Genomic DNA, 18,062 nt, shown 5'->3' with positions numbered 1-18,062 from the left:
CTGAGAAAGAAAGGAGGGTAGGGACTTCCCCAAAATACTATTATCAGAGTGTTACTAATTGGCGTCCCCCCATGCTATTACCATAGGTGGACGTAAAACCCAAGTCTCTTCTACTCTGGGTAGGTCTATATTTTAACCAACGAATGGTAATGGTGAATTGACATGGAGTGTGAAATATATGGCCAGTGGGCCAGATCCAGTGGGGTGTTGTTCAAATGAGGTGAGACCTGATTATTTTGACCAAGTTTCAATGCAGGTTTGTTTCAAATGACACTCAATAGGTATTTACCCATAATACTTGAAGCTAATACTTCAAACTAACTGCAGTCAGAATTGGATACACCTACAGCTCCATAATTTATTTCCTTAATTTATATCTACATTAAAAGAAATGTACTAGATATGCATATGTGTTAGCATAATATTTCCTTTAGTTCTCCTACACTTTGTCTGACAGGTCAACTAAGCCGTTCCTTTGCAAGTAGAGGAAGTAAGTTCAAGGGACAGGTAGAATTCAGTTATGTAAGCTCTACATTTGCTTCTTCCACCATTACAAGCAATTGTCTTTGGAATGTTGTAAAGCATGGCGATGTGTTCCCCACAAATGTTAGCTGCAGACATGACCCTTAAGTCTTTTGGGGACAAACCATTTGCTGATTGCTATAAAGGCGTCAGTGAATTCATAAGATTCCCAGAAAACTTCTAATATCTTGCATGATGGGATTGGATAAAAAGACTCCCTTCATAAGTGAGAAAAATTTACTTAATTTTGATTATTCTAAAAATGACCTTCATCTACAGGAAAATATTTTTATTTTGTGTTTTATATATTTGTCCAAAGTACATAAGAGATTACCCGAGACTAACCAGTACTTGTGTGTATGTGTTTTCTTTTCCCCTCCCCAAGGGGATTCTAGGTTCTGGTTTTGCCTTGAAAGTACAACAGAAACAACGTCAGAAGCATTTCAACAGACAAATTCCAGCTGCAGCTTCTCTGATTCAGGTGAGTATTTGAAGTGGGGTGGGGAAGGGCACAGGAAAATACAATCTGGTGGTCAAAACAAAGCACCAAGCGTTGCGATGTCCTGATTTTAATCCAATATTGTTGCTGTCTTCCTTTTAATCATTAAATCCTTTTGCTTCAATTTATGTTCTTACCTCCTCTGGATACTTAATGAGTGCATTCATGATACTGGTACCTTATATGACATGCTTCTTGCATTAAATACAAGGAACCAGCCTTGTCATAAGTAAAGGCATTTTTTTTAATGATTCCTTTCTATATTCCCTTTAATACCATGTATATTCTAGATCATGGGATGAAAGGAGTTTGTCACATGTACATATAAGCACCACAGTTTGGGAGGGGAGTAAGAGGGAAGCCTCAATATTACATTTTGTAATGTATGAGAAAAATGTCAACTTGCTCAAAGATATTAAAATGTGGCACAATGCAAGGAAAAATGAGTAAAGCAGGAGTACTTACTAGGTGCTAAAGGCTATTTCTGTTTTATGGTGGAAATTTCTATTGCCATAGGCTATGGATTAAGCTCCAGCCTCCACTGCTAATACTAAAAACAGCAGGCCTTAAAGTACATGCACTAAAATGAATATGACAGCTCTGAGCTCTTATGGGAGAGACTGCATTCTATTTAACATGTTGTTATTCTGTTCAGAACCCTTCACAGCTATTTAACTGGGTTAAAGATTTTAAAAATATGTTTGCATGTAGCTTTTCTTTAGAAAACAAGGCCTGTTTGTTCACGTAGAGCATTCTTTGGTTTTTACTTTAGACTCTATGGCGGTGCTATGCAGCGGAGAAATCATATAGTTCTACAGCAACATGGAAGATCTATGTTATGTCACCTGCTCAAAGTACAAGAAAACCTCCAGCGCCATCTAGCCCTAATCTGAGAAAACAGGTTAAAAGGAATTTACTGTGTTCCTCTTTTTATTCTTGATTTTTAAGTTGGTTGGGATACTTCAATAGGCATATAGCTGCTGAAGTGAATTCGTAGACATTTGGACTGACATTTGCATACACCTATAATGAGCCATTTAGTCCACTTTTTCTGTATCACACTAGGATCAACAGAATCAACTTAAAACAGCCCCAGTGGAGGGATGTCTCCCTCCTCTTGAGTGGATGCACTGGTCCTTATTCTCCAATACCGTGTTCCTTATTTAGTCACTTGCACCATCTGAAGTGAGGGTAAATTGCTGTAAGGGGTCATCTGCTAATACTGTATACTTACTCTGCATTCACGTTGTACTATTGTAACGAGTATAGAAGGTGAAAAGCAGTTTAAATCAGTGCTTGGGCTCTGCATTTGATTTCTGATATATAATTTTATCCCATCTGTTTCAAGTGTTTAGTTTTATGGTAATTATTTGAAAAAGTGCCATTGGCAAATTTCTCTGCTTTTAACTAAATAAGGTGAAACAGTAGTGGATAATCAAATCTAAGCACAACCCTCTTATATTTTTTGTAGCCTTTTTAAAGTTGTTATTGATACCATGGCACAATGGGACCTCTACATGATGGGCCCTGCAAATGCAAAGGCAAGAGGCTGTCAAGGCCCTTGAAATACTTGGTCTTAAATAGATAAAATAACCACAGAAGGAAAAAAGAAGGGAAACAGGCAGAAAGTGGTGAAGGGCCTTGTTCTGCATTGTGCAACAGGTCAGTGAAGGAGCTGAGAAACAGTTCAGGTCCTTTCTACCAGTAGGGTGCCCTCCCATTTAGACTACACTGTGTCTTTTTATTTTTAGCTGTTTTTCCCCCAATAAAGTATTAGATATTAATTCTCTGCTCTGTAACATTAATTGCATACTTGACAATTTTGTTGACTGTTCACTAATGCAGGAATCTGTCCTTTTATAAAGAGTGTCAGAAGAGGTCTGAGTGCCACATAAGATTTGCTTGACCCTTTATTTTGAGGTCAGCTCTTGTGTATTGATAATTTGCCTGCGTTTCTCATCAGGGCAATTTGACTTTTGACTGTCTGTCTGGTTTCTCAGTTCTTAGACACTTACCTAGAGATATTTAAAAAATAACTTTCATGCATTTCTAATTTCCTTGCTTTACTTAACAGAAGTACCTATCATGTTCTGGTCCTAAAGTGCTTGTTTTATCCAATAGCACCTGAAAGTAGGGTTTAATGTGGTTCATCTTAAAATGACTTCTGTTGTTAGCTGGACCAGCTGTTTTTGTTCTGTGCTGTTATACAGCAGTACTTCAGCCTGTTGTTTTTTTGTGGTTCTGCTTACTTTCCCTGATGATACCATTTTTGCTAGCTGCTAAATTATCGAATCGGAGACTAGTACTGTATGTGACCTGAGAGAGATATCCTGCCTCACTTGCTCCAGGATGCTACGTAGATACCAGAACTCCTCCAAGCAGGATGTATATTGAGATATTTTCAAAGTGAGTGTCTAAAATAGGGGCATAGTGAGCCTCTCTACAGTATCTGGAGAACTAGCTGTAAACAAGCTAGCCTAGGTATTAAAAGAAGTCTAGAAGCATGGAACGCCACTTAAGTCAGGTAAGATCAGCACTGTACCTAGACTGCTGGCGGCCCCAGGTGAACTTTTAGTATCACACCCCACTTGGATAGAGATAATGATGATTAATAATTTAAGGATTACCGTTTTTGGGCCCCCTTTCTGTCCAAGCCCTGGGTCACCGCCTGATTTGCCCATGCCTGTCTGGCCCTGGGTAAGATGGTTGCTGCTGTGCCTAGACTGCTTTCAGTGCCTGAGTCAGCTTGTTAACAGCTCTCTCAGGTATCTCTATTTAGTCACTTTAGAAAATGAGACAAGTACTTTTACTCTGATTCTAAATTTCATCTTTATAATTTACCTTGAATGAAGATTTTTGTATCAAATTTGAAGCAATTCACTGATCTGTCAATCTCAAATGACACCTTTTTTCTGTATTTAGTTGTTATCTTATTATCCCATCATCATTCCTACAGAGTAAAAGATACAAAAGAAAAGGAAAACCTGGACGTGATAATGGTTCTACACTGATAATAAATTCTGGAGAGACAGCCTTCTCTGTTCCACAGATTATGTATGATCACATTGAAAGAGAAGACAAAAAAGATGTGGCTTTTTACGTGGATGAACCTGGAGGTAATTTTCTTTGTGTTTTAGTAAATATTTTTTGAAGATGCACAGTTACAGTAACTGATCTGACAAAGGGTCTCTGCATAAAGAATTTTAACTTTAATAAACCAAAGTATCTAAAAGAAAAGATCCTCAAATGACAGATTCCAAGTGGACATATTAAATTAAGGTTACAGACAAATAGACATATGTTGTGGGCATCTAAAATACAAAGGATTTTTTTTTTTGTTCCTTCCAGTTTAGCTAGTTGTCCGTTTAAATTTCTTGCACTAATATTACTTCATATTCAAATCCAAATGGAAAACTCAGCCTCTTAACCTATTTTTTCCCTCAGTATGTTGTCAAAGCACATACCGCTAACTTAACAACTTGAGCCCTAAGAAGGAAGCAAGTGAGAGATTCTTTATTATTTATATGTTTATAGGACATGCAGCTATGACTGTAAGGGGAACCATGTACATATTTTATGCTCATTTTGGAGGGTCAACTTTCTTACTGCCTTCTGTAAAATACTGAGAGTTCCTGTACAACTTCTAAACAATTACTTGGTTTCACTCTTAAAATGATACTATTCTTGTGTTTATAAAATGCCTTGATGTATTCTTATGATGAAAGTGAGCATGGAAATGTGAATGTAACATAATATTGTTATAGTTGGTGAACATATTTTTAGAAAATTGTTTTTTCTATCTGCAAACTACTTTTTGTTTGTTTGACTGGGGGCAAGGGAGTGGAGGGACAATAAGTACAATCTTGAACATTACTGGAGGAAATGGGCTTCCGTGGTAGATGTGGTTCCAAAATGTGTGAAGTTCTTCAGAAGGCCTGCAAATCCTCGCCAGGAAAAAATAAGAAGCCCAAAGATGCGATTTGGTTAAATACTGTGTTTGTTTGGAGGAGATACTTGACTGGTGCTCTTGGAAGTTTCCAGTAAATGTGAGCATCATCTTTTCTGAGGTGCCACCGGGGGACTTGTACGTGATAATTTTTTTTGGCAGTCTTTTGCTGTGATTTGTGGTTTTTATAGTTCCCTTTTAAAATGTATTTGTTTCCACAGAGTGTGCATGGTACTCTTGCTGCATGAACACAGTAGAATGTGATAGTTTCCTTGAATGGTTTTGATTTAAAAAATTAAGTGTGAAGGTAAAAGGCAGGACAAGTTGGCATCATGGAGACTGATAGTTTCAAAGAGGTATAAGCTTTCATAGGCAACAGTTTACTTCATTGGATGCTTTGCCACCTATCTGAATCGGTCCTCAAGATGGTGCCTTCTGCATGACTTCAGACCATTGGCAGCGCTTAGGGGGTATACACAGGTGCATGTGCACCCCCTGAGAGAAGCACCACCAATACTGCCAGCAGCATCTGTGGGTGGCTGCCAACAGCTGGTGGAGCTCACCACCCGTCACCCCTCTCCCGCATCTCCCGCACTGCTGCCATGCCCTCACCGCCACTGCCTGCAGGCAGTTGCTGTGCCCTGCCAGCCTCTGGGGGCATGCGTTGTTCATGCTTCAGACTAGCATAGCTAACTACAGGTCTCTGCTAAAGACCTTGTTACACATTACAGGTAGCATGTGCTAATTTAATTGGTGTTAAAATTGGCACATACATTGAGCAGTCACATGGTGACGGTTAATACCCCCTGTAATGTTCACTTATTGACCTGGTGAGTAGGGGCATGGCTAGGAGCCAAGCTGGCTATGGGCCTACTCAGCTCACCTGCTCTCAGGGGAGCACAGGTGGCCCAGCTTGTCCCATCAGGCCTGCCAGCCCCTACCTTCCTGCAGTCTGGGTCCCCACTGCACCCTGCTGCCTGGATTCAGCCCACTGCCCCTTCCTTCCCAACCCCACTCCAAGGAAGTCTAGACTGGACCCACCACTGTCTCCCAGCTCCTGGGGCTTCCTCCCTGTCTCTCAGGGTTCCTTCTTTGTTTCCACTGGCCCTTGTGACTCACCCCTGCCCTTGTGTCCCCTGGATCACCTGCAACTCCTAGCGCTGTCCCAGTGGAGCAAGCAGGGAATGGGCACCCACCTTCCGCCTTGGCCAAGACACCCACGCAGCAGCCAGTGGTGGTGGCAGGTGGGTTTCTATTCCCTGCCTGCTTCCCCAAGAGCTGCAGGGGGAATGGTGTGGGGAGCTGGGAGAGATGTATGGGGGGGGAGCCGTAGGAGCTGGGTTGAGCCTGGAATGGGAGAACAGAGGAGATTCTTACCTTTTAAAAGTTCCTTTGGCTGCCTCCTCTGTCACTATGGGGGAAGATAGAACAGCTAGAAACAATGCCTCCTGGGATACTGGAGGGACCACTCCACTGGCTTTGTGCCTGTGGAGTAGTTGCACATGACTGCAACAGAAGCTGCCTAAAACCAGTTAGAGGTAATCCCTGTTGGAAGAGGATTATGGCTGCTGCTCAGAGGACTCTTAGCATGTATAGGCAATCCTCGCCCTTCACAGGGGATACGTTCTCAGGATCCCCGTGAATGGTGAAATCCGTAAATAGGGCATTGTGTTCATGAACGCAGTGTCCCAGGCAGCTGGTGGGGGTGGGCCATGGCTTCGGTGGCGGCAGCGGGAGAATGGTGGCAGGAAGCGCACAGCTCCCAAGGAGCTCTGGGAAGTGTTTAAAGTGCATTTAAAATGCAGGTTTGACATTTGTGAATATTTGAAACTGAGAATGCTGAACCCGTGAATACTGAGGGTTTCCTGTATGAACACTCCTGTTTTAAGGGCCCTTAACACGCAGTTAAATTAACCTGTAACAATACCTCAAGAGGTCACGTGGTTTACTATGTTGCATAATCTACGAGCTAACAATTTGGATGTTCTTTGTTTTAGCTGTGCTGGTCTAGGAATTATGTGAGAGGCAATGATTTTTTTGTGGGGTTATACCTTTTTATTAGAACAACTGCATGGTTGGTGACCCAGTGAGGAATACTTTGGATTCAAAAGCTTGTCTGATTTTTATCTCAACCATGCAGTTTTTACAATAAAAGATATCGCCCCAGAAAGTCCTTGACTCTAGCTAGAAACAAAATTTCAGCCAGGGAACTGTAGACATATAGGCTAGGGACAGACATTCAAAAAGTCTGAGCCTGAATTGATTCAATCTTTGTCGGTTAGTCTAACTTGCAAAGCTTGACCCAATTTGGAGGTGGATAGACATTCCCTTTTCATTCCAGAAATGCAGGCACATGCTTGCAGTGGCTCAGGCTAGAAGCTGAGGGGCGCTAGACCAGCACTTCCTTCCCTTCCATAGTACTGAAGGCGGGGGTGGGAAGAAAGGAGGCATAGCCAGGCCCCAGCAGGATGGTCTGATTAGCTCAGCAGGGAATTGATAAGCGTTTTTATCATCCCTAACTCAATGTTTATCACCTGTTAAGAAAACAACACAGGGACATTATCAGCTACCTGTTGATTCTGCCTTTGTCACCACACAGACCAGAGCCAGTATGTCTGGCAATACACAGACACCTCTCAGCAAGGCAGAGGGTAGGTAGGAGGGAATTCCTGCTTTAGCAGAGAGTGGCGAGGGGTAAGTGGGGAGAAGCCTGCCAGTCTCTGCAGTTGCAGCCAGGGAGCAGAGGTGGGGCCAACCCTGCTGTGGAGCGGAGAGCCCTGCCCAGCCAAGAGAGCATGTCAGGATGCTTGGGGAATCTGGATAATCTTAAACCAGCAAGGAAGTTGGGACAGAAATTGCATAAACCAGTTTGACCCAAATTAGTTAAGGCTAATTCAACCAGGTTTATCTCAAACCAGGTTCAGCCATTTTCAAACTAGTTTATGTGCACTGAACATCTGTTCTGTTACAAGTTTAAGCCAGTTTCTCATCACTTTTACTGGTTTATGTGTATTGTCTGTCCCTAGTCATAGTGGCATTCTGTTGTCTCCTGGGACATCTTGATAGACTGTTTATTCTATATACACTATCTAGACAGAGAAGCATCTGATCAGTAGTTGCTGTAAATGAATACCATCAAAATCTTTAACTTCTCAAAACTATGTTTTATTAAGGAAATTAAAATTGGCTGCTATCTATATTCATGATGCAGCTGAATTTATGCTAACTAAAAATATACTGTGTTGATTTTTATAAAGATTTAATTAATGTATTCTTGATTTTTTTTTCATATTACTTTGAATTGTTCTTACTTTTTTTGATTAGATTTTTCACTACTGTGTGTTTAATTTTTTTTTCACCCATCTCTTGTTTAGTTGAGGTGGAGTGTTTATAACATAATACATAATATCTTATTAATTTGATTGTTCTTTGCTCCCCTACATTTTTGCAAGGCTGGGAGTTGTTTTTTTTTTAAATGTTGTTTTTTTTTCTCTGTCCTTTGTATTATTTGTCTAATACTTCCACTTGTGGAATATTGTGTTTTAATACCATCTTCACTTGTTAACTATAGCTCTGTAACTTTACTTCTGTACCACTGAATTGTAGATTTTGGCATACCTTTAGAGAGATCCTGGTACTGAACTATCAGTCACAGTGCCAGACAAAAGAAAAGAATGTGCAATTAGTAGTACTAATACTTTAACACTTTATATTCACAAGCAGCACAGATACTGGAAAAAAGAAAAGTTTGTGAAGCTTGTGCATTTCTCTGCCAGTGCACGTTCTGTTCATTTAAACAATATTCTTTAAACATTCACAGTATGTTCAAGCAAAGTTCTGTGTCTAGCAGGTAATCTATTGAAAGACTAGCAGATTGTTGTGCCAATGGATAGTAAAAGCAAATTAAGCATTGTTCCTTCCTTCTGCTAGGGAGAACAACTAAAGTTCTCTAAAACTCTTAGAGGCAACAATGCATAATATTTTAATTATATTTTATCTCCTTTTATTTGCCAGAGTCAGGAGTGAGTTGCATATCATTTGCTGTTCTGATTTTATTCCTTCTGCTAAAACTTCCAAAAGTGTGTTCAGCCAACTGGATTGCTTAATCTACTTAATATTCTTGTGCCTTAGAGGTTTTAACCTGATCTCTCTCATCAGAGTTCTCTTGGCTAAATGCCTTTAAAGGGGAGGAGGAAACTTTTTTTTTCCTTTGCCTTCTGAACTGAAATGAAAATGGAAGAGTATTGAGAAGTTTAAGAAGGTGGGAAAAAGTTGCAGTTGGCAGGGATGCTATTTACTTCCATTTCAGCCTTTATAAGTACGTGCTCTTTAGTCCTAAGTTTGTTACAAAGACTAGTCAAACTTACTTAAGTAGACTTCTGCTGTATCATGTCTACTGATCTATCCTTGCAGTGGCAAGCTTTTGGCTTAAATTCTGCTTGTGAGCTACTCTAGTTCAGATGGAAGGTAGTGTAATACAGCAGGTAGCAGTGTGCAGCAAAGCGAGGAATGAGATAAAAGTATGAAGTGATGGACTTCATAGTACCTATCATTTAGGAACAGGGGCTAGGTACAGATGTTACGCACATTAGAGTGCTTCTTGCCTGCTTACAAGCCATAACTGAACAGATGTTCCTGGCTTTTAGAGTACTTTAAAAATGGTGGATTGCACTCTGAAAAGTTAACCCTGGATGGGTGAGTGCTTTCTGTTAGAGTGCTTTATGAAATGTCTGTGCCAGATGCCATCACTGCCATGCCATATGGCATATTGCAGGGCTGTGCTCTAGCCTTGGGCAGAGCTTGTTTGCTCTGTCCAAGCCTGGGCTGGCCCTGCTTCCTCAGCTGTCACTGACCCTAGTCAGTGACTGCCTCCAAGTCCAGCCCAGCATGCAGCCTTGCTTGGGAGACTGAGGGGGAGAAGGAGGGTTTCTCTCCCCACAGTCACCCTGGCCCTGCAGAATGCTGTTGCTTGGGGTGGGAAGGTGGGGGAAGGCTGTTGCCATGGAAGGGCTATGGGGTATCTCTCTTCACAGGCACCTGCTGGGCCACACCACAGCGCAGCCCTGGGGGTGGGGGGAGGGCTGCAGGGAGAGGGGTCTCGGGTCTCCCTCCCCATAGCAGCCCTAGGCTGGTAGCAGTGAGCTGTTGCCTGGCCAGGGGTGCCATGGAGAACAAGTCTGGGGTCTTTGTCTCCCCAGCTGCTGCTGATGGTCTCCAGCTTGTGGGGGGACAGGTCTGGAGAGGGGCATGCAAGAGTGCCCCCAGGGGCCAATATGGGGCCAATATGGGCAGGCTCCAAGCCCCCCCACCTCCCAACTGAACAGCAAACATCTGTTTCATTCTCTAGTGCTCTAACTCGATGATCTCCCGAGGTCCCTTCCAGCCCTAATGTCTATGAAATCTATGAAACTTATAGGGCTTTTAAGTAAAGTGTGATAGAGAAAACACTTCTGCCAGGGGCTTTTTCAACATCTGCCAGGAATGTAAAGAAAAGGGGGAATAAAAAATGAACTGTTATTTTTCTTACTCTGCATATGTGAAAAAGGAAGGGTAGAAAATTGTTGTTTTTACAAATAGGTATTGACTGGCTTGAGCCATTTTGAACAAAATAGTATACTGTATAAAAATATGCCTAATGGTGAATTAGCAGTTATTAAAGTATTTTATTATCTATGTTAAAGACTGTCTTAATATGTGACTTAGTGAGGGATGCAGAAAGGCTCAAAATCCTGGATACATCTCCCTCAGTTCAGTGGCTAATTCTGTTTTGACTGGCTTGCTTTGTCATTGTTTATGTTTCACTGTAGTATCTCCCTTGTGTCCTCATTTACTCCTACTTTTTTCTTTAACAGGTGTTTAAATGTTGCTAGCAGGACGATACTTCAGATCTGAGAAATGGCTTATATTTTGTTTTTCTGCTCTGCAGAGCACAGTGTCCTGAGAAGGACCTGGGAGTTTTGGTAGATCAGACTCAACATGAGTCAGCAATATGAGTGAGCAATGCGATGCAGTCACAAAGAAGCCCATGGGAGACATGGTACTGAAACTAGTCTGTACCAAAACTTGGGCAATGGCTGTTGAGTTAATTTAGTGTTCATATAACTTCATGAATATAGACCAGTGATGCTCAAGTTTCTGGCCCCCTGCAACCTCTACCTAGCCCTGCCTGCTGGGATACAGCCCTGGAACCCCATCTGTCCCTGTCTACTGGGATAGGGCCCTGTTTCTGGCCCCACTTAACAGGATAAGGCCCTGGCAGCCTATGCCACCCCTCCTGGCCCCAAGTACCAGGATCAGGCTCCATGCACTGGAATTAGACTCTGGGGCCCAGTGCCACCCCTGCCTGTCTCTGTGCACTGGGATTGGGCCCTCTGCATCCAATCTAGTTTGGGATAGACATTTGGCATCAGGGGAGTACTGGTCTCCCACTGCCAAAATTTTGCACCATGGGGAGCCCTGCAGGCCAGATGAGACAGTGCTGGAGGCCAAATGTACCTACAGGCCTCAGATTGAGCATCCCTGGTATAGGTTGCTTATATAAGTGTTGCCAGTGCCCAACTTTGCCATAAATAAACGTTGATAATTTCACATCATTATTATATCCTGTGAATAGACCGTATAATAATGGTTCTGTTTACACTGACCAGCAGGGGTAGAGGCTCCTGTTGATAGCCAAAGATTCTTTTATGTCCCCATTATCTTGATAGACAAAAATTTTTGGACCTTTTTTTGAAAATATGGGTTTTTTGTCCCTTACAAACGTGGGTCTGCTTTGGAGGTAGCAAACCCAATCCAAATATATAGATCATATTGATGAGGAATTTTTGCTGTATTGTCCAAAGTTTAAAAACAAAAGCATCCCACTGCTTTCCCATCTGTGTAGGTGCAGCTTGAATTTACCAAGAAAAATTCTGTAGAATGAGACTTAGACCCTTAAGATGCAGTACTCTGTAATGAAGGATTTTCCTGCCCTGTATTTCTACTATCCTCATTCAAGGTCTCTTTTTGTAATGATGTATGCTCTTAACATTGCTATTTGCTGTTTTACTTTTTAGCACAGCTCCATTTTTTCTTCATCTCAGATTGTTGAAACAGAAACTTTTAAATTGCTTTGCATCCCTGAAAGCAGGTTTTGATTTTATTTCTGCCCACCATTTGTGTGGCCTATGTACTCTGTCACAAATAAGTTTATTATCAGAATTGTAAAGCTGTAAGTGGTTTTGCTAGCTTGTCTAGAAGACTTAGGTAAGACGTATTAAGGTGACAGGTGCTCAAGACATCAAGAAAAAGTAATAGACACTAAAGAGCACTGCAAGAAGAAGAAGAAATGTAACTGGTGTCTTTTTCTATGCATTTGTTGAGTTTCTTCTTCAAATGCTAACTATCTAGTCTAATACAAGCTTTCCAGAAAGGTATGAACTGAATAGCTGTTTCATATTTTTTCCCCCCTTTTGATTAAGGGGGCGGGGAAACTAGAACCTTTTTTGGACCTTGAAGGGAAGTGCCTCTTGGGACTTCACCAGCAGATGGAATACATTATTCTTTGTTGGTTATTATAGGTCATATACACAACTCATTACTATAAAATTTGTCAAAGTCACAAGAACCTCAGAGTGATAAATCTCTGCTGGGATAAAAACAAGGGCTCTCTATCCACCATTATGCTATTTTATTTGCTTTTTGGGTTTTCTTGCATACTGACATGCTTTTCCTTATATTTAAGTCAAAGCTACACAAAAGAAACTTTTCAACAGTTGGGAAAAATCTTAATTTTGGGGGACCCAAAAACACATTTGGAAGCCCTCTTACACAAATACATAATATTGTCAATGTTGATTTATTCTGTCTATAATGGTACATTGGATGCTGACATTTTAGTGTTTAGTTACCCAGCACTGGATGGTTTGGTCTTAGAGACTGGTTGAGTTTGTAGTGGGGTGAGGGCTGCTTTTCCCCTGTGGAGTGGATGGATTACAATCTACAGTACATGCATAGAAGCAAATATTTTAAATTAAGTGGATTTATGAAAATTCTACTGCTGACAAGTTGAGTGAAAGGTGAGAAAAGGCATGTGGCTAAAATTAACTGAACAAAGCAAACACTACTGTTATTGAGAGTCTGAATTACTCTCAGTAGCTTGGAATAAGGCAAATAGTAATATATGCCTGAAGTTACTAAGAGAAAGTGCTCAGAAATCTTGTTCCTAGAAGCTTTAAGACTGAAGGAGGCTGAGTTTAATGGACCCAGTAGTTTTACTCTATGACTGTGTGTAACATGGCGTTTGCTTAATTTTACTCATGCACCTGTGTGCATTTTACTCGTACACATGCAACATCCTGGCCATTTCAGCCTGGTTGCCTTGAAGCTGTCAGTAAATTGAAGTCTGTGGTTTAATTGTTGGGGTTTGTGTGCATCTGTGTGTGTGTAAAGGTCAGGGAAGGCAATAGGGAGTTAGAGGAACTGGGGGGAAAAGGATAAGCTGTGATTGTCAAGCACACCTTTACCCGAGACAAAAGCAGACTAAAATAGGATAACTCTTTCTTGGCAGCTTTTAAGACTTCAAAAATGTTTGTTTCTACATTTCCTCAAGTGCCTGTTCTGCCTGGTTCAGGAAGAGATTCAATCCCAAATTACTGTAGTCCCTGAAGGCAGGAATTCGAATCCAAGTCTTCCACCTCAAGAAAGATTTCAGTGAAGTCGATTAAATATCCAGAACAGATTTTAATATCAAGCCTATTTTAATTTTATTGAACGTATTCCATTGTGCTTTATTAGTGATTTAAGACTTGATTTTACATCTTCAATAATGAAGAGTCAATTCATTTCTACACTTGCATTATGCTTCTTATTCAGCCTTTATCAGCAAGTTGACAAGATGCATACCAACAGTAAATAATGCACTATAGACATTTTTTCCTTAAGTGTACATTTTAGAATAACATTGGTTCTATTTATAGCAACATCCTCCTTGGTGTGAAACAACAAAACCATTAATGCATAGCCATGCACAACACACGTTAATTAAAAAAATAAAATAGAAGGAATGCCAGTCCCACAACTGAATATTTTAAATTTATTGCCACATTAATAAATATCTCAGATAGTTGTTGAAATTCTGCACTTGGGGAATCATTGGTGAGGTAGGTAACTTTATCTTCATGGGTCAGCATGTTGTCTAATAAAATGTGACTCATTTTTAATAGGCAAAACCTTTTTTTTGACCAACGGACAAGGATAAAATGAAACCTACTTTGAGAGTGCTGTGTTTCAGCTGGACTTGATGATCTTCTGAGGTCCCTTCCAGCCCTAATGTCTATGAAATCTATGAAAACAAAGCTGAACTTTTGTGCTTCATTTCCAAGGGCACAAATGGTGCTAGCACCATCAGCCTTGCATCATGTTTTCTTGGCCCTTGAACCAGAATCTCTTGCATGTAGCAAAGTCACTTGTCTGTTTTATTATTTATGCACAAGTTGGTGTGGCCATCAAGTGACTAATCTGAGAGACTTCATAAGGAGATTTTGGTAGTTGGACTAGATGATTTCTTGAGTTCCTTTCCAACCCTACAATTCTTGCACCCAGTCCTCATTGGTCTCCTGCCCCTGCTGCAGCAGTCTGTTCAAGGCAAAGATCAGGTTTATAAACAACCTATGCATGCATGTGATCTAGCCCTCACCCCTCCCTCCTTTCTCTTTCTTTGTCTCCTTTCTCTTTTTCTCTCTCCCTTTTTTCTTTTCCACTTCTTTTCTCTCTTCCCCCCCCTTCCCCCCCCTTGCTGGTAAAGGACAACAACAACAAAATGCATAGCCTAATTTTACAGCTTGCCTTTTACTAGATATTCTACCAAACTGATGATAGACTACTTCAAACAGATAGATAGCACAAGCCCTCTTTGTTAGAATGGATTGTGTCTTCATTAAAATGGTTACAATGGAGTGACAAACTCCAGCCTCCAGCTGAGCAAGAAAAGGATTAAAAACCAAACAAACAAGATTTCTCTCCCTCCACCCCTTTCAGTTTAATGTACCAAAAGTAGGTGGGTTAAATTCTTTCCTCTAGTACTTGTATAAAGTTTCCATCCACTTCAGCAGGAACTGTTAAACTTCCCAGTACAGGATTTGGCCCTCTGTGTGTGAAATTCCTATACTGTTCTGAAAACAATTAAGGGTCTCTCCAGGATGTTTTGAAAAGTTTTTTTGCTTGAATAATAAGGTCAAGATGATGACGATGATTGTTATTATTGTTATTACTATTGCTTGTGTAAGGCATAATACTTGACATGAAGTATCTATAGTAACTTGTTGATATCCATGATGGTAGATCATTGGCAGATATTAAAATTTCAAAAGGAAGATAAATGGACTTCTGTTCTTTTTAGAACAGCAAGATTTTTAGGAAATTAATATTTGTCTTCTGAAATGAGAAATCATTTAGCAGGATATGCTTACAGCTTCTCAAAGTTTTGCAAACAATCGAGTGGTTGGAAAACTATTGGTAGGAAAAATTGGCCTTTTATTAGCATTTGCTTGATTTGGGGGAATGTTACTGATTTAGAAGTAAGATATAAAGTGTGGTGCTTACAGTACGGTGGACACATCAAATTTGTCTTCTCATCACACAGATTTTCCAAAGAATATTGAGTCAAACGGCAAAATCTTGGATTTTACCTTTGAATACTCAGTGACTTGGGCTCTCAATATCTTTAAAGGTAGTCTGCAGTTGTAGGACGGAGACTGTGGTTAACAGCTCAGTTCCAGGGTGTGAGGAGTAATCTGCTACTTGGAGGAGCCTTGTCTGTGCAACAGTCAATGCTTTAATGAAGTGTCATTCTAGGGTTCTGGGCAGATGTGATATTTAAGCTCTCTAGACAGCTAAGTTGCAGATGTGCACAGCCAAAGAAACACTTTTTGAAAATGGTATAAGTGTTTAAAAAATGATTTTTAAAGTGCTTTCTGAAATGTCTGCATGCACCAGTGGTCCTATGGCACTTCACAGTGTTCCACACTCTACCTCTCCCCCCGCAATGGGGTTAGAAGAGGCATGCAGAGATTCCAGATATTCAGCCCTGGAAAGCGGTGCTGCTGCGTACCATTGTGGCCATTTTGAAGTTGTCCAGGGGTCGTGTTGGGGGACCATGTGTCTGCATACCATCAGACTTGTCCAGGATTCGGAGCACTTCAAATGCATGTCTCTCTGTGGCCTAGGGCTGTAGTTTTATTCCAGCGACATTTTAAGAATAAAGCCAGAAACTTACTGTTTTTGATTCCCAAAGCTAGGCTTTCTTCATCAGTCTGCGTCAATAAGGATGCATAGCACAAAAGATATACAACAATAATAACAACAACAAGAATAATAATCCAATTCTCACATTAGTTCACTCTCAGTGAAAGGAAAGGAGTTTGAACTGCATATGATGGAGGCTAATTACTTCATATGCTGCACTTCTGAAAAGTGTCCATTTGGCAGGGAGAAGCAGCTGTCATGACCTGAATAGGAGGATAATACCAGACTGTCCTTTGTTCCTTTAATAGTTTGGGAAATTAAGGGCTGCTTAACACAAGGAGATATAATTGCTTTATTGCAAATTTTGTTCAGATGCACATCATATACAAAGCAGGAGTACCGTTACCATGTGCTTACCATGGAAATTTCCAACTTTCAGAATGATCATTGTACAATTTGATTTTTTTTTTTAACATTACAAGCAGCCCTCATTTTTGGAACCCATTTGCTCTTTGAAAAAACGGCTCCATGGAGAAACCTGTTGTAAGCAGGAGACCATTCTGATGTCTGGAGGAGGAAAAAGCCCATCAGAAAGTGTAGCTAAACCTCAAAGCAGGTTGCCGAACTGGGGCAGCCACATTTCAAGAGGTGATGTGTAATTTGTGGCTTCTGGTGACCCTGATCCTGTCTCAAAGTGCAGGCAGATGTCCTTGACAGAAGTTACACACAAACTGGTTTAAGTGATCAGAAACTGGTTTAAACCTGTAATAGAACAGAAGTTCAGTGCACATAAACCAGTTTCAAAATGCCTGCATTTCTTGATTATTTATTTATTTATTTATTTTATAAGTGAATATCTATCCACCTTCAAATTTGGTTCAAGTTCTGCAGGTTAAACTAACCTGAAAAGATTGAATCGGTTCAGGCTCAGGCTTTTTGAATGTCTTTCCCTAGCCCTTGAGCAATTGAAGGAAAAAAAAAAAAAAGTGAAGCTTGATCTCATGTTATACCTCCTGTGTAATATTCTGCTTCAACAAAACACTTATGTTCCTGTTCAGTAATGCTCTGCCACCCAATCTTGTAATACCACCCTCATTTCAGGCCAGGAAGAACAGGTATTAGAGGGGATAATAATGAGATTGCATGTGTCAAAGAATAAGCAGCTAATGTATGAATGGGGTTTATCTGAGAATACAGTAAGGAAAACTTATATCTGAAAACAAAACAGTTCTAAGAACCATGCATATGTAAATGTTTGGTTTGCTTTAAATAGGCTTTGAACATGCCACTCATTGAGTTAAATACTACACAAATGGCCTTAGAATCTTCATCAACACTTTACTACCTTTTTACCCCACTCAGCATAAAATTTCATGGTCATGAAAAGCTTGGGCTATTTACTTATTTTTAATAAGCTGCATCCCACGAACTGGAAGGCTCATAAATTTAGGAAATTCGTTAGCACTGAAATCATGTTGCTGCTCAAAGAAGCTTGAGTTCTTGTGGTATGCTCCTGCTGTTACTCAAACTCAAAGCATCAAAACAAGGGGTGGGTAAGGTGTCTCTGAAACACAGCTCTTCTATGTGCTTCAAAAGAACAACAGTCAATTTTAGTCCAGCATACTAAGCATTTGGTACATTTGCATTCAGTACACATTGCATTTAGTAAAATGCAAATATTATGAAACAGTCTAAATGTCAAGTGGCAAAAAAACAAGTAGCCAGAATTTCTGTTCATGTCAAAATGAGAAGGGATCAAAACTGGTGTAACTGTGTGGTGAAATAAATAAATAAATAAATACAAACTAGTCCAAAACCTGTAATCCATGACTGCTACTATGTAAAAACATGGGGTGAGATCCCAGTCTTATT

General features: G+C 40.5%; 1 protein-coding gene across 1 annotated transcript in view; it reads left to right on the top strand.

Annotated features, from left to right (window-relative positions):
* The window catches only part of LOC149866530 (potassium voltage-gated channel subfamily KQT member 1-like), an 808,906-nt gene that overhangs the window by 131,827 nt on the left and 659,017 nt on the right, over window positions 1-18,062 (top strand). Inside the window, exons 8-10 of the mRNA XM_090043848.1 lie at window positions 908-1,003; window positions 1,794-1,922; window positions 3,978-4,137. Coding sequence (XP_089899974.1) covers window positions 908-1,003; window positions 1,794-1,922; window positions 3,978-4,137 — 385 coding nt within the window. The remainder of the gene's footprint in view (window positions 1-907; window positions 1,004-1,793; window positions 1,923-3,977; window positions 4,138-18,062) is intronic.

This window comes from Crocodylus siamensis, chromosome 4, assembly GCF_052110815.1.
Source record: "Crocodylus siamensis isolate JL-2025a chromosome 4, ASM5211081v1, whole genome shotgun sequence".
NCBI lineage: Eukaryota > Metazoa > Chordata > Crocodylia > Crocodylidae > Crocodylus > Crocodylus siamensis.
Note: the sequence above shows the minus strand (reverse complement) of the source record. Positions and strands in the feature narration are given on the sequence as shown.